Raw genomic sequence first — 17,074 nt, forward strand, 5'->3', positions numbered from 1 at the left:
GGTGCTCTATACGCTCACTGTGCTCTTCAGGATCACTGTACTCTTCATGCTCACTGTTCTCTTCACGCTCACTGTGCTCTTCTTGCTCATTGTACTCTTCATGCTCCCTGATCTCTTCACGCTCACTGTGCTCCTCATGCTCACTGTGCTCGTCATGCTTACTGTGCTCTTTACGCTCACTGTGCTCCTCATGCTCACTGAGCTCCTCATGCTCACTGTGCTCTTCATGCTTACTGTGCTCTTTACGCTAACTATGCTCTTCATGCTCACTGTGCTCTTCATGGTCACTATCACTGTATTCTTCATGCTCACATTTCTCTTCACGCTCACTGTGCTCCTCATGCTCACTATGCTCCTCACGCTCAATGTGCTCTTCATGCTTAATGTGCTCTTCACGCTAACTATGCTCTTCATGCTCACTGTGCTCTTCATGGTCAATATGCTCCTCATGCTCACTGTGCTCTTCACGCTCACTATGCTCTTTATGCTCACTGTGCACTTCATGGTCACTATGCTCTTCATGGGCACAAGACTCTTCGTGCTCACTATGCTCCTCATGCTCACTGTGCTCTTCATGCTCGCTTCTTTCTTTATGATCACTGTACTCTTCATGCTCACTGTGCTCCTCATAATCAATGTGTTCTTCATAATCACTGTGCTCTTCACGCTAACTATGCTCTTCATGCTCACTGTGCTCTTCACGCTCACTCTGCTCTTCATGCTTACTGTGCTCTTCACGCCAACTATGCTCTTCATGCTCACTGTACTCTTCATGCTCACTGTGTTCATCATGCTCACTGTGCTCTTCATGCTCACTGTACTCTTCATGCTCACTATGCTCTTCATGCTCACTGTGCTCTTCATGCTGAGTTGCTCTTCATGCTGACTATGCTCTTCATGCTGACTGAGCTCTTCATGCTCACTGTGCTCTTCTTCCTCACTGTGTTCTTCATGCTCACTGTACTCTTCATGCTCACTGTACTATTCACGCTCACTGTGCTCTTCATGCTCACTGTGCTCTTCATGCTCACTGTGCTCTTCATGCTCACTGTACTCTTCATGCTCACTGTGCTCTTCATGCTCACTGTACTCTTCATGCTCTCTGTACTCTTCATGTTAACTGTGCTCTTCACGCTCACTTTGTTCCTCATGCTCACTGTGATCCTCATGCTCACTGTGCTCTTCATGCTCACTGTGCTCTTCACGCTAACTATGCTCTTCATGCTCACTGTGCTCTTCACGCTCACAATGCTCTTTATGCTCACTGTCCTCTTCATGCTAATTATGCTATTCATGCTCACTGTGCTCTTCACGCTCACTGTGCTCTTCATGCTCACTGTTCACTTCATGGTCACAATGCTCTTTATGCTCACTATGCTCTTCATTGTCACCGTGCTCTTCACGCCAACTATGCTCTTCATGCTCACTGTACTCTTCATGCTCACTGTACTCTTCATGCTCACTGTGTTCATCATGCTCACTGTGCTCTTCATGCTCACTGTACTCTTCATGCTCACTATGCTCTTCATGCTCACTGTGCTCTTCATGCTGAGTTGCTCTTCATGCTGACTATGCTCTTCATGCTGACTGAGCTCTTCATGCTCACTGTGCTCTTCTTCCTCACTGTGTTCTTCATGCTCACTGTACTCTTCATGCTCACTGTACTATTCACGCTCACTGTGCTCTTCATGCTCACTGTGCTCTTCATGCTCACTGTGCTCTTCATGCTCACTGTACTCTTCATGCTCACTGTGCTCTTCATGCTCACTGTACTCTTCATGCTCTCTGTACTCTTCATGTTAACTGTGCTCTTCACGCTCACTTTGTTCCTCATGCTCACTGTGATCCTCATGCTCACTGTGCTTTTCATGCTCACTGTGCTCTTCACGCTAACTATGCTCTTCATGCTCACTGTGCTCTTCACGCTCACAATGCTCTTTATGCTCACTGTCCTCTTCATGCTAATTATGCTATTCATGCTCACTGTGCTCTTCACGCTCACTGTGCTCTTCATGCTCACTGTTCACTTCATGGTCACTATGCTCTTTATGCTCACTATGCTCTTCATTGTCACCGTGCTCTTCACGCTCACTATGCTCGTCATGCTCACTGTGCTCCTCATGATGACTAAGGTCTTCATGCTCACTGTGCTCTTCATGGTCACTGTACTGTTCATGCTCAATGTACTCTTCATGCTTACTATGCTCTTCATGCTCACTGTGCTCTTCATGATCACTGTGCTCTTCATGCTCACTCTGCTCTTCATGTTCACTTTGTTCTTCATGTTCACTGTACTCTTAATGCTCACGGTGCTCTTCATGCTCACTATGCTCTTCATGCTCACTGTGCTCTTAATGCTCACGGTGCTCTATACGCTCACTGTGCTCTTCATGTTCACTGTACTTCTCATGCTCACTGTTCCCTTCACGCTCACTTTGCTCCTCATGCTCACTGTGCTCCTCATGCTCACTCTGCTCTTCATGCTTACTGTGCTCTTCAAGCTAACTATGCTCTTCATGCTCACTGTGCTCCTCATAATCACTGTGCTCTTCATTATCACTGTGCTCTTCACGCTCTCTGTGCTCTTCACGCTCTCTGTGCTCTTCATCCTCACTGTGCTCTTCATGCTCACGGTGCTCTTTACGCTCACTGTGCTCTTCATGATCACTGTACTCTTCATGCTTACTGTTCTCTTCACGCTCATTGTGCTCTTCATGCTTATTGTACTCTTCATGCTCCCTGTTCTCTTCACGCTCACTGTGCTCCTCATGCTCACTGAGCTCCTCATGCTCACTGTGCTCTTCATGCTTACTGTGCTCTTTACGCTAACTATGCTCTTCATGCTCACTGTGCTCTTCATGGTCACTATCACTGTACTCTTCATGCTCACATTTCTCTTCACGCTCACTGTGCTCCTCATGCTCACTATGCTCCTCACGCTCACTGTGCTCTTCATGCTTAATGTGCTCTTCACGCTAACCATGCTCTTCATGCTCACTGTGCTCTTCATGGTCAATATGCTCCTCATGCTCACTGTGCTCTTCACGCTCACTATGCATTTCATGCTCACTGTGCACTTCATGGTCACTATGCTCTTCATGGACACAAGACTCTTCATGCTCACTATGCTCCTCATGCTCACTGTGCTCTTCATACTCGCTTCTTTCTTTATGATCACTATGCTCTTCATGCTCACTGTGCTCTTCATGGTCACTATCACTGTATTCTTCATGCTCACATTTCTCTTCACGCTCACTGTGCTCCTCATGCTCACTATGCTCCTCACGCTCAATGTGCTCTTCATGCTTAATGTGCTCTTCACGCTAACTATGCTCTTCATGCTCACTGTGCTCTTCATGGTCAATATGCTCCTCATGCTCACTGTGCTCTTCACGCTCACTATGCTCTTTATGCTCACTGTGCACTTCATGGTCACTATGCTCTTCATGGGCACAAGACTCTTCGTGCTCACTATGCTCCTCATGCTCACTGTGCTCTTCATGCTCGCTTCTTTCTTTATGATCACTGTACTCTTCATGCTCACTGTGCTCCTCATAATCAATGTGTTCTTCATAATCACTGTGCTCTTCACGCTAACTATGCTCTTCATGCTCACTGTGCTCTTCACGCTCACTCTGCTCTTCATGCTTACTGTGCTCTTCACGCCAACTATGCTCTTCATGCTCACTGTACTCTTCATGCTCACTGTGTTCATCATGCTCACTGTGCTCTTCATGCTCACTGTACTCTTCATGCTCACTATGCTCTTCATGCTCACTGTGCTCTTCATGCTGAGTTGCTCTTCATGCTGACTATGCTCTTCATGCTGACTGAGCTCTTCATGCTCACTGTGCTCTTCTTCCTCACTGTGTTCTTCATGCTCACTGTACTCTTCATGCTCACTGTACTATTCACGCTCACTGTGCTCTTCATGCTCACTGTGCTCTTCATGCTCACTGTGCTCTTCATGCTCACTGTACTCTTCATGCTCACTGTGCTCTTCATGCTCACTGTACTCTTCATGCTCTCTGTACTCTTCATGTTAACTGTGCTCTTCACGCTCACTTTGTTCCTCATGCTCACTGTGATCCTCATGCTCACTGTGCTCTTCATGCTCACTGTGCTCTTCACGCTAACTATGCTCTTCATGCTCACTGTGCTCTTCACGCTCACAATGCTCTTTATGCTCACTGTCCTCTTCATGCTAATTATGCTATTCATGCTCACTGTGCTCTTCACGCTCACTGTGCTCTTCATGCTCACTGTTCACTTCATGGTCACAATGCTCTTTATGCTCACTATGCTCTTCATTGTCACCGTGCTCTTCACGCCAACTATGCTCTTCATGCTCACTGTACTCTTCATGCTCACTGTGTTCATCATGCTCACTGTGCTCTTCATGCTCACTGTACTCTTCATGCTCACTATGCTCTTCATGCTCACTGTGCTCTTCATGCTGAGTTGCTCTTCATGCTGACTATGCTCTTCATGCTGACTGAGCTCTTCATGCTCACTGTGCTCTTCTTCCTCACTGTGTTCTTCATGCTCACTGTACTCTTCATGCTCACTGTACTATTCACGCTCACTGTGCTCTTCATGCTCACTGTGCTCTTCATGCTCACTGTGCTCTTCATGCTCACTGTACTCTTCATGCTCACTGTGCTCTTCATGCTCACTGTACTCTTCATGCTCTCTGTACTCTTCATGTTAACTGTGCTCTTCACGCTCACTTTGTTCCTCATGCTCACTGTGATCCTCATGCTCACTGTGCTTTTCATGCTCACTGTGCTCTTCACGCTAACTATGCTCTTCATGCTCACTGTGCTCTTCACGCTCACAATGCTCTTTATGCTCACTGTCCTCTTCATGCTAATTATGCTATTCATGCTCACTGTGCTCTTCACGCTCACTGTGCTCTTCATGCTCACTGTTCACTTCATGGTCACTATGCTCTTTATGCTCACTATGCTCTTCATTGTCACCGTGCTCTTCACGCTCACTATGCTCGTCATGCTCACTGTGCTCCTCATGATGACTAAGGTCTTCATGCTCACTGTGCTCTTCATGGTCACTGTACTGTTCATGCTCAATGTACTCTTCATGCTTACTATGCTCTTCATGCTCACTGTGCTCTTCATGATCACTGTGCTCTTCATGCTCACTCTGCTCTTCATGTTCACTTTGTTCTTCATGTTCACTGTACTCTTAATGCTCACGGTGCTCTTCATGCTCACTATGCTCTTCATGCTCACTGTGCTCTTAATGCTCACGGTGATCTATACGCTCACTGTGCTCTTCATGTTCACTGTACTTCTCATGCTCACTGTTCCCTTCACGCTCACTTTGCTCCTCATGCTCACTGTGCTCCTCATGCTCACTCTGCTCTTCATGCTTACTGTGCTCTTCAAGCTAACTATGCTCTTCATGCTCACTGTGCTCCTCATAATCACTGTGCTCTTCATTATCACTGTGCTCTTCACGCTCTCTGTGCTCTTCACGCTCTCTGTGCTCTTCATCCTCACTGTGCTCTTCATGCTCACGGTGCTCTTTACGCTCACTGTGCTCTTCATGATCACTGTACTCTTCATGCTTACTGTTCTCTTCACGCTCATTGTGCTCTTCATGCTTATTGTACTCTTCATGCTCCCTGTTCTCTTCACGCTCACTGTGCTCCTCATGCTCACTGAGCTCCTCATGCTCACTGTGCTCTTCATGCTTACTGTGCTCTTTACGCTAACTATGCTCTTCATGCTCACTGTGCTCTTCATGGTCACTATCACTGTACTCTTCATGCTCACATTTCTCTTCACGCTCACTGTGCTCCTCATGCTCACTATGCTCCTCACGCTCACTGTGCTCTTCATGCTTAATGTGCTCTTCACGCTAACCATGCTCTTCATGCTCACTGTGCTCTTCATGGTCAATATGCTCCTCATGCTCACTGTGCTCTTCACGCTCACTATGCTCTTCATGCTCACTGTGCACTTCATGGTCACTATGCTCTTCATGGACACAAGACTCTTCATGCTCACTATGCTCCTCATGCTCACTGTGCTCTTCATACTCGCTTCTTTCTTTATGATCACTGTGCTCTTCATGCTCACTGTGCTCCTCTTAATCAATGTGTTCTTCATAATCACTGTGCTCTTCACGCTAACTATGCTCTTCATGCTCACTGTGCTCTTCACGCTCACTCTGCTCTTCATGCTTACTGTGCTCTTCACGCTCACTGTGCTCTTCATGCTTACTGTGCTCTTCACGCTAACTATGCTCTTCATGCTTACTGTGCTCTTCATGGTCACTGTGCTCTTCATGCTCACTGTGCACTTCATGGTCACTATGCTCTTCATGATCACTATGCTTTTTATGCTCACTATGCTCTTCATTGTCACCGTGCTCTTCGTGCTCACTATGCTCTTCATGCTCACTGTGCTCCTCATGCTCACTATAGTCTTCATGTTCACTGTGCTCTTCATGCTGTCTGTACTCTTCATGCTCACTATGCTCTTTATGTTCACTGTGCTCTTCATGCTCACTGTACTCTTCATGCTCGCTGTACTCATAATGCTCACTGTACTCCTCATGCTCGCTGCTTTCTTTATGATCACTGTGCTCTTCATGCTCACTGTGCTCCTCATAATCAATGTGCTCTTCATAATCACTGTGCTCTTCACGCTCACTGTGCTCTTCATGCTCACTGTGCTCTTCATACTCACAGTGCTCTATACACTCACTGTGCTCTTCATGCTCACTGTACTCTTCATGCGCACTGTTCTCTTCACGCTCACTGCGCTCTTCATGCTCACTGTACTCTTCATGCTCACTGCTCTCTTCACGCTCACTGTGCTCCTCATGCTCACTGAGCCCCTCATGCTCACTGTGCTTTTCATGCTTACTGTGCTCTTCACGCTAACTATGCTCTTCATGCTCACTGTGCTCTTCATGGTCACTATCACTGTACTCTTCATGCTCACTGTTCTCTTCACGCTCACTGTGCTCCTCATGCTCACTGTGCTCCTCACGCTCACTGTGCTCTTCATGCTTACTGTGCTCTTCACGTTAACTATGCTCTTCATGCTCACTGTGCTCTTCATGGTCACTATGCTCCTCATGCTCACTGTGCCCTTCACGCTCACTATGCTCTTCATGCTAACTGTGCACTTCATGGTCACTATGCTCTTCATGGTCACTAGAATCTTCATGCTCACTATGCTCTCCATGCTCATTTTGCTATTCATGCTCACTGTGCTTTTCATGCTCACTGTGCTCCTCATGCTCACTGTGCTCTTCATGCTCACTGTGCTCTTCAGGCTCACTGGGCTTTTCATGCTCACTGCGACCTTCATGCTCACCGTGCTCTTCAAGTTCACTGTGCTCTTCGTACTCACTGTGCTCCTCATGCTCACTGTGCTCTTCACGTTCACTATGCTCCTAATGCTCACTGTGCTCCTCATGGTAATTATGCTCCTCATAGTCAACATGCTCTTCATGCTCACTCTGCTCTTCATTGTCACCCTCTTCATGCTAACTATGCTCTTCATGCTCACTGTGCTCCTCATGCTCACTATGCTCTTCATGCTCACTATGCTCTTCATGCTCAATGTGCTCTTCATAGTCACTTTACTCCTTATGCTCACTATGCTCTTTATGTTCACTGTGGTCTTCATGCTCACTGTACTCTTCATGCTCATTGTCTTCATCATGCTCACTGTGCTCTTCATGCTCACTGTGCACTTCATTGTCACTATGCTCTTCATGATCACTATGCTTTTTATGCTCACTATGCTCTTCATTGTCACCGTGCTCTTCATGCTCACTATGCTCTTCATGCTCACTGTGCTCCTCATGCTCACTATAGTCTTCATGCTCACTGTGCTCTTCATGCTGTCTGTACTCTTCATGCTCACTATGCTCTTTATGTTCACTGTGCTCTTCATGCTCACTGTACTCTTCATGCTCGCTGTACTCATAATGCTCACTGTACTCCTCATGCTCGCTGCTTTCTTTATGATCACTGTGCTCTTCATGCTCACTGTGCTCCTCATAATCAATGTGCTCTTCATAATCACTGTGCTCTTCACGCTCACTGTGCTCTTCATGCTCACTGTGCTCTTCATACTCACAGTGCTCTATACGCTCACTGTGCTCTTCATGCTCACTGTACTCTTCATGCGCACTGTTCTCTTCACGCTCACTGTACTCTTCATGCTCACTGTACTCTTCATGCTCACTGCTCTCTTCACGCTCACTGTGCTCCTCATGCTCACTGAGCCCCTCATGCTCACTGTGCTTTTCATGCTTACTGTGCTCTTCACGCTAACTATGCTCTTCATGCTCACTGTGCTCTTCATGGTCACTATCACTGTACTCTTCATGCTCACTGTTCTCTTCACGCTCACTGTGCTCCTCATGCTCACTGTGCTCCTCACGCTCGCTGTGCTCTTCATGCTTACTGTGCTCTTCACGTTAACTATGCTCTTCATGCTCACTGTGCTCTTCATGGTCACTGTGCTCCTCATGCTCACTGTGCCCTTCACGCTCACTATGCTCTTCATGCTAACTGTGCACTTCATGGTCACTATGCTCTTCATGGTCACTAGAATCTTCATGCTCACTATGCTCTCCATGCTCATTTTGCTATTCATGCTCACTGTGCTTTTCATGCTCACTGTGCTCCTCATGCTGATTGTGCTCTTCATGCTGACTATGCTCTTCATGCTGACTGAGCTCTTCATGCTCACCGTGCTCTTCAAGTTTACTGTGCTCTTCGTACTCACTGTGCTCCTCATGCTCACTGTGCTCTTCACGTTCACTATGCTCCTAATGCTCACTGTGCTCCTCATGGTAATTATGCTCCTCATGGTCAACATGCTCTTCATGCTCACTCTGCTCTTCGTTGTCACCGTGCTCTTCATGCTAACTATGCTCTTCATGCTCACTGTGCTCCTCATGCTCACTATGCTCTTCATGCTTAATGTGCTCTTCATAGTCACTTTACTCCTTATGTTCACTATGCTCTTTATGTTCACTGTGGTCTTCATGCTCACTGTACTCTTCATGCTCATTGTCTTCATCATGCTCACTGTGCTCTTCATGCTCACTGTACTCTTCATGCTCACTATGATCTTCATGCTCACTGTGCTCTTCATGCTGACTGTGCTCTTCATGCTGACTATGCTCTTCATGCTGACTGAGCTCTTCATGCTTACTGTGCTCTTCATGCTCACTGTGTTCTTCATGCTCACTGTACTCTTCATGCTCACTGTACTCTTCATGCTTTCTGTACTCTTCACGCTCACTGTGCTCTTCATGCTCTCTGTGCTCTTCATGCTCACTGTACTCTTCATGCTCACTGTGCTCTTCATGCTCGCTTCTTTCTTTATGACCACTGTGCTCTTCATGCTCACTGTGCTCCTCATAATCACTGTGCTCTTCATAATCAATATGCTATTCACGCTCTCTGTGCTCTTCATGCTCACTGTGCTCGTCATGCTCACGGTGCTCTATACGCTCACTGTGCTCTTCATGATCACTGTACTCTTCATGCTCACTGTTCTCTTCACGCTCACTGTGCTCCTCATGCTCTCTGAGCTCCTCATGCTCACTGTGCTCTTCATGCTTACTGTGCTCTTTACGCTAACTATGCTCTTCATGCTCACTGTGCTCTTCATGGTAACTATCACTGTACTCTTCATGCTCACATTTCTCTTCACGCTCACTGTGCTAATCATGCTCACTGTGCTCCTCACGCTCACTGTGCTCTTCATGCTTACTGTGCTCTTCACGCTAACTATGCTCTTCATGCTCACTGTGCTCTTCATGGTCACTAGACTCTTCATGCTCACTATGCTCTGCATGCTCACTGTGCTCTTCATGCTCGCTTCTTTCTTTATGACCACTGTGCTCTTCATGCTCACTGTGCTCCTCATAATCACTGTGCTCTTCATAATCAATGTGCTATTCACGCTCTCTGTGCTCTTCATGCTCACTGTGCTCTTCATGCTCACGGTGCTCTATACGCTCACTGTGCTCTTCATGATCACTGTACTCCTCATGCTCACTGTGCTCTTCATGCTTACTGTGCTCTTCACGCTTACTATGCTCTTCATGTTCACTGTACTCTCCATGCTCACTATGCTCTTCATGGTCACTAGAATCTTCATGCTCATTATGCTCTTCAATGTCACCGTGCTCTTCATGTTCACTATGCTTTTCATGCTCACTCTGCTCCTCATGTTCACTGTACTCTTCATGCTTACTGTACTCTTCATGCTCACTATGCTCTTCATGATCACTATGCTCTTAATGGTCACAATACTCTTCATGCTCACTGTGCTCTTCATGCTCATTGTGCTTTTCATGCTCACTGTGCTCCTCACGCTCACTGTGCTCTTCATGCTCGCTGTGCCCTTCATGCAAACTGTGCTCTTCATGCAAACTGTGCTCTTCATGCTCACTGTGCTCTTCATACTCACTGTGCTCCTCATGCTCACTGTGCTCTTCACGTTCACTATACTCCTAATGCTCACTGTGCTCTTCATGGTCACTATCACTGTACTCTTCATGCTCACTTTTCTCTTCACGCTCACTGTGCTCCTCATGCTCACTGTGCTCCTAACGCTCACTGTGCTCTTCATGCTTACTGTGCTCTTCACGCTAACTATGCTCTTCATGCTTACTGTGCTCTTCATGGTCACTATGCTCTTCATGCTCACTGTGCACTTCATGGTCACTATGCTCTTCATGGTCACAAGACTCTTAATGCTCACTATGCTCTTCATGCTCACTGTGCTCTTCATGTTCGCGGCTTTCTTTATGATCACTGTGCTCTTCATGTTCGCTGCTTTCTTTATGATCACTGTGCTCTTCATGCTCACTGTGCTCCTCATAATCTCTGTGCTCTTCATAATCACTGTGCTCCTCACGCTCACTGTGCTCTTCATGCTCACTGTGCTCTTTATGCTCACGGTGCTCTATACGCTGACTGTGCTCTTCATGCTCACTGTACTCTTCATGCGCACTGTTCTCTTCACGCTCACTGTGCTCTTCATGCTCACTGTACTCTCCATGCTCACTATGCTCTTCATGGTCACTAGAATCTTCATGCTCACTATGCTCTTCAATGTCACTGTGCTCTTCATGCTCACTATGCTCTTCATGCTCAATCTGCTCCTCATGCTCACTGTACTCTTCATGCTTCCTGTACTCTTCATGATCACTATGCTCTTCATGATCACTATGCTCTTAATGGTCACTATGCTCTTCATGCTCACTCTGCTCCTCATGCTCACTGTACTCCTCATGCTTCCTGTACTCTTCATGCTCACTATGCTCTTCATGATCACTATGCTCTTAATGGTCACTATGCTCTTCATGCTCACTGTGCTCTTCATGCTCACGGTGCTCTATACGCTCACTGTGCTCTTCATGCTCACTGTACTCTTCATGCGCACTGTTCTCTTCACGCTCACTGTGCTCTTCATGCTCACTGTACTCTCCATGCTCACTATGCTCTTCATGGTCACTAGAATCTTCATGCTCACTATGCTCTTTAATGTCACCGTGCTCTTCATGTTCACTATGCTCTTCATGCTCACTCTGCTCCTCATGCTCACTGTACTCTTCATGCTTACTGTACTCTTCATGCTCACTTTGCTCTTCATGATAACTATGCTCCTAATGGTCACAATGCTCTTCATGCTCACTGTGCTCTTCATGCTCATTGTGCTCTTCATGCTCACTGTGCTCCTCACGCTCACTGTGCTCTTCATGCTCACTCTGCCCTTCATGCAAACTGTGCTCTTCATGCAATCTGTGCTCTTCATGCTCACTGTGCTCTTCATACTCACTGTGCTCCTCATGCTCACTGTGCTCTTCACGTTCACTATGCTCCTAATGCTCACTGTGTTCTTCATGGTCACTATCACTGTACTCTTCATGCTCACATTTCTCTTCACGCTCACTGTGCTCCTCATGCTCACTGTGCTCCTCACGCTCACTGTGCTCTTCATGCTTACTGTGCTCTTCACGCTAACTATGCTCTTCATGCTCACTGTGCTCTTCATGGTCACTATGCTCTTCATGCTCACTGTGCACTTTATGGTCACTATGCTCTTCATGGTCACAAGACTCTTCATGCTCACTATGCTCTATATGCTCACTGTGCTCTTCATGCTCGCTGCTTTCTTTATGATCACTGTGCTCTTCATGCTCACTGTGCTCCTCATAATCACTGTGCTCTTCATAATCACTGTGCTCTTCACGCTCACTGTGCTCTTCATGCTCACTGTGCTCTTCATGCTCACGGTGCTCTATACGCTCACTGTGCTCTTCATGCTCACTGTACTCTTCATGCGCACTGTTCTCTTCACTCTCACTGTGCTCTTCATGCTCACTGTACTCTCCATGCTCACTATGCTCTTCATGGTCACTAGAATCTTCATGCTCACTATGCTCTTCAATGTCACCGTGCTCTTCATGCTCACTATGCTCTTCATGCTCACTCTGCTCCTCATGCTCACTGTACTCTTCATGCTTCCTGTACTCTTTATGCTCACTATGCTCTTCATGATCACTATGCTCTTAATGGTCACTATGCTCTTCATGCTCACGCTGCTCTTCATGCTCATAGTGCTCTTCATGCTCACTGTGCTCCTCACGCTCACTGTGCTCTTCATGCTCACTGTGCCCTTCTTGCAAACTGTGCTCTTCATGCTCACTGTGCTCTTCATACTCTCTGTGCTCCTCATGCTCTCTATGCTCTTCACGTTCACTATGCTCCTAATGCTCACTGTGCTCCTCATGGTCATTATGCTCTTGATGGTCAACATGCTCTTCATGCTCACTCTACTCTTCATTGTCACCGTGCTCTTCATGCTAACTATTCTCTTCATGCTCACTGTGCTCCTCATGCTCACTATGCTCTTCATGCTCACTGTGCTCTTTATAGTCACTTTACTCATCATGCTCACTATGCTCTTTATGTTCACTGTGGTCTTCATGCTCGCTTCTTTCTTTTTGACCACTGTGCTCTTCATGCTCACTGTGCTCCTCATAATCACTGTGCTCTTCATAATCAATGTGCTCTTCACGCTCTCTGTGCTCTTCATGCTCACTGTGCTCTTCATGTTCACGGTGCTCTATACGCTCACTGTGCTCTTCATGATCACTGTACTCTTCATGCTCACTGTTCTCTTCACACCTCACTGTGCTCCTCATGCTCTCTGAGCTCCTCATGCTCACTGTGCTCTTCATGCTTACTGTGCTCTTTACGCTAACTATGCTCTTCATGCTCACTGTGCTCTTCATGGTAACTATTGCTGTACTCTTCATGCTCACATTTCTCTTCACGCTCACTGTGCTCCTCATGCTCACTGTGGTCCTCACGCTCACTGTGCTCTTCATGCTTACTGTGCTCTTCACGCTAACTATGCTCTTCATGCTCACTGTGCTCTTCATGGTCACTATGCTCCTCATGCTCACTGTGCACTTCATGGTCACTATGCTCTTCATGGTCACAAGACTCTTCATGCTCACTGTGCTCTTCATGCTCGCTGCTTTCTTTATGTTCACTGTGCTCTTCATGCTCACTGTGCTCCTCATAATCACTGTGCTCTTCATAATCACTGTGCTCTTCACATCCACTGTGCTCTTCATGCTCACTGTGCTCTTCATGCTCACGGTGCTCTATACGCTCACTGTGCTCTTCATGCTCACTGTACTCTTCATGCGCACTGTTCTCTTCACGCTCACTGTGCTCTTCATGCTCACTGTACTCTCCATGCTCACTATGCTCTTCATGGTCACTAGAATCTTCATGGTCACTATGCTCTTCAATGTCACCGTGCTCTTCATGTTCACTATGCTTTTCATGCTCACTCTGCTCCCCATGTTCACTGTACTCTTCATGCTTACTGTACTCTTCATGCTAACTATGCTCTTCATGATCACTATGCTCTTAATGGTCACTATGCTCTTCATGTTCACTGTGCTCTTCATGCTCATTGTGCTCTTCATGCTCACTGTGCTCCTCACGCTCACTGTGCTCTTCATACTCACTGTGTCCTTCATGCAAACTGTGCTCTTCATGCAAACTGTGCTCTTCATGCTCACTGTGCTCTTCATACTCACTGTGCTCCTTATGCTCACTGTGCTCTTCACGTTCACTATGCTCCTAATGCTCACTGTGCTCTTCATGGTCACTATCACTGTACTTTTCATGCTCACATTTATCTTCACGCTCACTGTGCTCCTCATGCTCACTGTGCTCCTCACGCTCACTGTGCTTTTCATGCTTACTGTGCTCTTCACGCTCACTGTGCTCCTCATGCTCACTGTGATCCTCATGCTCACTGTGCTCTTCATGCTCACTGTGCTCTTCACGCTAACTATGTTCTTCATGCTCACTGTGATCTTCACGCTCACTATGCTCTTTATGCTCACTGTCCTCTGCACGCTAACTATGCTATTCATGCTCACTGTGCTCTTCACGCTCACCGTGCTCTTCATGCGTACTGTGCACTTCATGGTCACTATGCTCTTGTTACGGCCCTCTCAGGTCGCAACTGGGTTCGTACTCGGATGTTATTAGAGGACGTTGTATCCGGCCCCAAGCCAGTAGTGGCTTTCAAGGGATGAGATCCGTGACGCAAGTAAAATAAAAGGGGAAGGGAAATAAAGGCAAGAACTTAATACTATAATTATTACCATCACCAGATAAATAATATAAGATTACACAGGGGAGGGGTATTAACACTGCACAAGGGAATTATTTACACAATTGTCTTCTCCTGAAGACTCTGGATCCAAACTCTCGGTGCCAAGTCCTCGGTGCTTTCGTGGCCTCACAACGAATCCTTTGAGAAGCTGAGTCTACCCGGTCCACAGGTCAGCCAAAACACAGTTCCACTGGGGGCACCGCCATGGAGGCCGTCAACCACAAGTCCAGCAGGTCTGCTGGCAGGTTCCGGATCAGCAACGCTAGTCAGGCCACTCCACGAGCGATACTAAGGTAGCGCCCTAGTCAGGAGCCTCGTGTGATACCACAAATCACTCTCCTGTCCTCAATACCCCAATGGATAATCGTCTCCAGCAGTCGGTCCCGGGTACGACGATCCTTCACTGCCTCTTCACAGGCAGGGTAACACCACAGTGTTCATCCGGGAGTCGACTCACAGCTGCTACAGCAAAGCACAAGGTATGGGGACGGCTGCCTTGGGTAGACTGACTCAACTTCCATCACAGCAGTCCCAGGTCGACTCTGTAAACAGACACGTCATCAATAACAGGGACACCCTACAGCACCTCACTTACAGGCTCAGACACAAACGCCCGACATATCCACTCCATAGATGGCGTTGTAGTCTGAGCACCACCTCACCAGAGGTCAGCAGCGGCGGTGTTGTGAGCTGAACCGGACTGGAAACTGGCCCTTGTGGGCAGTACACCTTGTCCTCACCAGGTGTCGTCGTCCATTTGGTGGGGGTTTCGGGAGCTGACCCACAGATGGCGCGGTAGTCACTGCTCCGTGCTCGGATGCTGGATCCGGGTCCGTAACAGCTCTTTATGCTCAATATGCTCATCATTGTCATTGTGCTCTTCACGCTCACTATGCTCGTCATGCTCACTGTGATCCTCATGATCACTAAGGTCTTCATGCTCACTGTGCTCTTCATGGTCACTGTACTCTTCATGCTCAATGTACTCTTCATGCTTTGTATGCTCTTCATGCTCCCTGTGCTCTTCATGATCGCTGTGCTCTTCATGCTCACTCTGCTCTTCATGTTCACTGTGTTCTTCATGTTCACTGTACTCTTCATGCTCACGGTGCTCTTCATGTTCACTGTGCTCTTCATGCTATCAGTGTTCTTCATGCTCACTGTGCTCTTCATGCTCACAGTGCTCTTAATGCTCACGGTGCTCTATACGCTCACTGTGCTCTTCATGCTCACTATACTCCTCATGCTCACTGTTCCCATCACGCTCACTTTGCTCCTCATGCTCACTGTGCTCCTCATGCTCACTCTGCTCTTCATGCTTACTGTGCTCTTCAAGCTAACTATGCTCTTCATGCTCACTGTGCTCTTTATGATCACGGTGCACTTCATGGTCACTATTCTCTTCATGGTCACTAGACTCTTCATGCTCACTATGCTCTGCATGCTCACTGTGCTCTTCATGCTCGTTTCTTTCTTTATGACCACTGTGCTCTTCATGCTCACTGTGCTCCTCATAATCACTGTGCTCTTCATAATCAATGTGCTCTTCACGCTCTCTGTGCTCTTCATGCTCACTGTGCTCTTCATGCTCACGGTGCTCTATACGCTCACTGTGCTCTTCATGATCACTGTACTCTTCATGCTCACTGTTCTCTTCACGCTCACTGTGCTCCTCATGCTCTCTGAGCTCCTCATGCTCACTGTGCTCTTCATGCTTACTGTGTTCTTCACGCTTACTGTGCTCTTCATCCTCACTGTGCTCTTCATGCTCACGGTGCTCTATACGCTCACTGTGCTCTTCATGCTCACTGTACTCTTCATGCGCACTGTTCTCTTCACGCTCACTGTGCTCTTCATGTTCACTGTACTCTCCATGCTCACTATGCTCTTCATGGTCACTAGAATCTTCATGCTCACTATGCTCTTCAATATCACCGTGCTCTTCATGTTCACTATGCTTTTCATGCTCACTCTGCTCCTCATGTTCACTGTACTCTTCATGCTTACTGTACTCTTCATGCTCACTATGCTCTTCATGATCACTATGCTCTTAATGGTCACAATGCTCTTCATGCTCACTGTGCTCCTCACGCTCACTGTGCTCTTCATGATCACTGTGCCCTTCATGCAAACTGTGCTCTTCATGCAAACTGTGCTCTTCATGCTCACTGTGCTCTTCATACTCACTGTGCTCCTCATGCTCACTGTGCTCTTCACGTTCACTATGCTCCTAATGCTCACTGTGCTCTTCATGGTCACTATCACTGTACTCTTCATGCTCACATTTCTCTTCACGCTCACTGTGCTCCTCATGCTCACTGTGCTCCTCACGCTCACTGTGCTCTTCATGCTTACTG

The 17,074-nt window shown here is 47.1% G+C and overlaps 15 protein-coding genes across 15 annotated transcripts; all 15 read right to left on the reverse strand.

Annotated features, from left to right (window-relative positions):
- Positions 1 to 6: 6 nt before the first annotated feature.
- LOC138359888 (neurofilament heavy polypeptide-like) lies at positions 7 to 1,331 on the reverse strand. The gene is made up of 2 exons (XM_069319681.1): positions 1,055 to 1,331; positions 7 to 965 (listed from the first exon to the last, which is right to left on the reverse strand). Exons 1-2 carry the CDS (start codon positions 1,329 to 1,331, stop codon positions 7 to 9), a joined length of 1,236 nt encoding a protein of 411 aa, XP_069175782.1.
- A 9-nt stretch (positions 1,332 to 1,340) lies between these two features.
- Positions 1,341 to 2,014, reverse strand: LOC138359890 (neurofilament heavy polypeptide-like). Its single transcript, XM_069319688.1, has 2 exons — positions 1,738 to 2,014; positions 1,341 to 1,648 (listed from the first exon to the last, which is right to left on the reverse strand). Exons 1-2 carry the CDS (start codon positions 2,012 to 2,014, stop codon positions 1,341 to 1,343), a joined length of 585 nt encoding a protein of 194 aa, XP_069175789.1.
- Positions 2,015 to 2,023: 9 nt separating this feature from the next.
- Positions 2,024 to 2,338, reverse strand: LOC138359891 (neurofilament heavy polypeptide-like). Its single transcript, XM_069319695.1, has one exon. The coding sequence runs from the start codon at positions 2,336 to 2,338 to the stop codon at positions 2,024 to 2,026; it is 315 nt and encodes a 104-aa protein (XP_069175796.1).
- Positions 2,339 to 2,368: 30 nt separating this feature from the next.
- On the reverse strand, positions 2,369 to 4,257 carry LOC138359892 (streptococcal hemagglutinin-like). The gene is made up of 2 exons (XM_069319708.1): positions 3,981 to 4,257; positions 2,369 to 3,891 (listed from the first exon to the last, which is right to left on the reverse strand). The coding sequence occupies exons 1-2, from the start codon at positions 4,255 to 4,257 to the stop codon at positions 2,369 to 2,371; spliced, it is 1,800 nt and encodes a 599-aa protein (XP_069175809.1).
- A 9-nt stretch (positions 4,258 to 4,266) lies between these two features.
- On the reverse strand, positions 4,267 to 4,922 carry LOC138359894 (neurofilament heavy polypeptide-like). The gene is made up of 2 exons (XM_069319718.1): positions 4,646 to 4,922; positions 4,267 to 4,556 (listed from the first exon to the last, which is right to left on the reverse strand). Exons 1-2 carry the CDS (start codon positions 4,920 to 4,922, stop codon positions 4,267 to 4,269), a joined length of 567 nt encoding a protein of 188 aa, XP_069175819.1.
- A 9-nt stretch (positions 4,923 to 4,931) lies between these two features.
- On the reverse strand, positions 4,932 to 5,246 carry LOC138359896 (neurofilament heavy polypeptide-like). The gene has a single exon (XM_069319723.1). The coding sequence runs from the start codon at positions 5,244 to 5,246 to the stop codon at positions 4,932 to 4,934; it is 315 nt and encodes a 104-aa protein (XP_069175824.1).
- Positions 5,247 to 5,276: 30 nt separating this feature from the next.
- Positions 5,277 to 6,692, reverse strand: LOC138359900 (streptococcal hemagglutinin-like). The gene has a single exon (XM_069319726.1). The coding sequence runs from the start codon at positions 6,690 to 6,692 to the stop codon at positions 5,277 to 5,279; it is 1,416 nt and encodes a 471-aa protein (XP_069175827.1).
- Positions 6,693 to 6,722: 30 nt separating this feature from the next.
- Positions 6,723 to 7,865, reverse strand: LOC138359901 (uncharacterized). The gene has a single exon (XM_069319732.1). The coding sequence runs from the start codon at positions 7,863 to 7,865 to the stop codon at positions 6,723 to 6,725; it is 1,143 nt and encodes a 380-aa protein (XP_069175833.1).
- Positions 7,866 to 8,129: 264 nt separating this feature from the next.
- On the reverse strand, positions 8,130 to 9,149 carry LOC138359903 (uncharacterized). Its single transcript, XM_069319738.1, has one exon. It carries the CDS (start codon positions 9,147 to 9,149, stop codon positions 8,130 to 8,132), a length of 1,020 nt encoding a protein of 339 aa, XP_069175839.1.
- A 354-nt stretch (positions 9,150 to 9,503) lies between these two features.
- Positions 9,504 to 9,929, reverse strand: LOC138359908 (neurofilament heavy polypeptide-like). The gene has a single exon (XM_069319744.1). It carries the CDS (start codon positions 9,927 to 9,929, stop codon positions 9,504 to 9,506), a length of 426 nt encoding a protein of 141 aa, XP_069175845.1.
- An 829-nt stretch (positions 9,930 to 10,758) lies between these two features.
- Positions 10,759 to 12,137, reverse strand: LOC138359909 (high mobility group nucleosome-binding domain-containing protein 5-like). The gene is made up of 3 exons (XM_069319755.1): positions 11,850 to 12,137; positions 11,382 to 11,676; positions 10,759 to 11,225 (listed from the first exon to the last, which is right to left on the reverse strand). Exons 1-3 carry the CDS (start codon positions 12,135 to 12,137, stop codon positions 10,759 to 10,761), a joined length of 1,050 nt encoding a protein of 349 aa, XP_069175856.1.
- Positions 12,138 to 12,311: 174 nt separating this feature from the next.
- LOC138359911 (neurofilament heavy polypeptide-like) lies at positions 12,312 to 12,929 on the reverse strand. Its single transcript, XM_069319759.1, has one exon. It carries the CDS (start codon positions 12,927 to 12,929, stop codon positions 12,312 to 12,314), a length of 618 nt encoding a protein of 205 aa, XP_069175860.1.
- A 25-nt stretch (positions 12,930 to 12,954) lies between these two features.
- LOC138359913 (neurofilament heavy polypeptide-like) lies at positions 12,955 to 13,674 on the reverse strand. Its single transcript, XM_069319767.1, has one exon. It carries the CDS (start codon positions 13,672 to 13,674, stop codon positions 12,955 to 12,957), a length of 720 nt encoding a protein of 239 aa, XP_069175868.1.
- A 12-nt stretch (positions 13,675 to 13,686) lies between these two features.
- LOC138359917 (neurofilament heavy polypeptide-like) lies at positions 13,687 to 14,526 on the reverse strand. Its single transcript, XM_069319776.1, has one exon. The coding sequence runs from the start codon at positions 14,524 to 14,526 to the stop codon at positions 13,687 to 13,689; it is 840 nt and encodes a 279-aa protein (XP_069175877.1).
- Positions 14,527 to 16,053: 1,527 nt separating this feature from the next.
- On the reverse strand, positions 16,054 to 17,066 carry LOC138359919 (sarcoplasmic reticulum histidine-rich calcium-binding protein-like). Its single transcript, XM_069319780.1, has 2 exons — positions 16,905 to 17,066; positions 16,054 to 16,764 (listed from the first exon to the last, which is right to left on the reverse strand). The coding sequence occupies exons 1-2, from the start codon at positions 17,064 to 17,066 to the stop codon at positions 16,054 to 16,056; spliced, it is 873 nt and encodes a 290-aa protein (XP_069175881.1).
- Between the last annotated feature and the right edge of the window lie 8 nt (positions 17,067 to 17,074).

Source organism: Procambarus clarkii, chromosome 8 (assembly GCF_040958095.1).
Source record: "Procambarus clarkii isolate CNS0578487 chromosome 8, FALCON_Pclarkii_2.0, whole genome shotgun sequence".
NCBI lineage: Eukaryota > Metazoa > Arthropoda > Malacostraca > Decapoda > Cambaridae > Procambarus > Procambarus clarkii.

Coding starts and splice junctions, on each gene's coding strand:
- LOC138359888 (XM_069319681.1), bottom strand. CDS start 1,331: ATGAAGAGCACAGTGAGCGTGAAGAGCACAGTGAGCATGAATAGCATA. Junction 966..1,054: donor GAGCACAGTGAGCATGAAGA/GTACAGTGAGCA, acceptor GTGAGCATGAAG/AGTACAGTGAGCATGAAGAA.
- LOC138359890 (XM_069319688.1), bottom strand. CDS start 2,014: ATGAAGAGCACAGTGAGCGTGAAGAGCACAGTGAGCATGAATAGCATA. Junction 1,649..1,737: donor GAGCACAGTGAGCATGAAGA/GTACAGTGAGCA, acceptor GTGAGCATGAAG/AGTACAGTGAGCATGAAGAA.
- LOC138359891 (XM_069319695.1), bottom strand. CDS start 2,338: ATGAAGAGCATAGTGAGCATGAAGAGCACCGTGAGCATTAAGAGTACA.
- LOC138359892 (XM_069319708.1), bottom strand. CDS start 4,257: ATGAAGAGCACAGTGAGCGTGAAGAGCACAGTGAGCATGAATAGCATA. Junction 3,892..3,980: donor GAGCACAGTGAGCATGAAGA/GTACAGTGAGCA, acceptor GTGAGCATGAAG/AGTACAGTGAGCATGAAGAA.
- LOC138359894 (XM_069319718.1), bottom strand. CDS start 4,922: ATGAAGAGCACAGTGAGCGTGAAGAGCACAGTGAGCATGAATAGCATA. Junction 4,557..4,645: donor GAGCACAGTGAGCATGAAGA/GTACAGTGAGCA, acceptor GTGAGCATGAAG/AGTACAGTGAGCATGAAGAA.
- LOC138359896 (XM_069319723.1), bottom strand. CDS start 5,246: ATGAAGAGCATAGTGAGCATGAAGAGCACCGTGAGCATTAAGAGTACA.
- LOC138359900 (XM_069319726.1), bottom strand. CDS start 6,692: ATGAAGAGCACAGTGAGCGTGAAGAGCACAGTGATTATGAAGAGCACA.
- LOC138359901 (XM_069319732.1), bottom strand. CDS start 7,865: ATGAAGACTATAGTGAGCATGAGGAGCACAGTGAGCATGAAGAGCATA.
- LOC138359903 (XM_069319738.1), bottom strand. CDS start 9,149: ATGAAGAGCACAGTGAGCATGAAGATCATAGTGAGCATGAAGAGTACA.
- LOC138359908 (XM_069319744.1), bottom strand. CDS start 9,929: ATGAGGAGCACAGTGAGCATGAAGAGCACAGTGGTCATAAAGAAAGAA.
- LOC138359909 (XM_069319755.1), bottom strand. CDS start 12,137: ATGAAGAGTCTTGTGACCATGAAGAGCATAGTGACCATAAAGTGCACA. Junction 11,677..11,849: donor CAGTGAGCATGAGGAGCACA/GTGAGTATGAAG, acceptor TGTGACCATTAG/GAGCATAGTTATCATGAAGA. Junction 11,226..11,381: donor CCGTGAGCATGAAGAGCACA/GTGAGCATGAAG, acceptor GTGATCATGAAG/AGCATAGTGATCATGAAGAG.
- LOC138359911 (XM_069319759.1), bottom strand. CDS start 12,929: ATGAAGAGCATAGTGAGCATGAGGAGCACAGTGAGCATGAAGAGAATA.
- LOC138359913 (XM_069319767.1), bottom strand. CDS start 13,674: ATGAAGAGCACAGTGAGCATGAAGAGCACAGTGGATGTGAAGAGCACA.
- LOC138359917 (XM_069319776.1), bottom strand. CDS start 14,526: ATGAAGTGCACAGTACGCATGAAGAGCACGGTGAGCGTGAAGAGCACA.
- LOC138359919 (XM_069319780.1), bottom strand. CDS start 17,066: ATGAAGAGCACAGTGAGCGTGAGGAGCACAGTGAGCATGAGGAGCACA. Junction 16,765..16,904: donor CAGTGAGCATGAGGAGCACA/GTGAGTATGAAG, acceptor GACCATTAAGAG/CATAGTGATCATGAAGAGCA.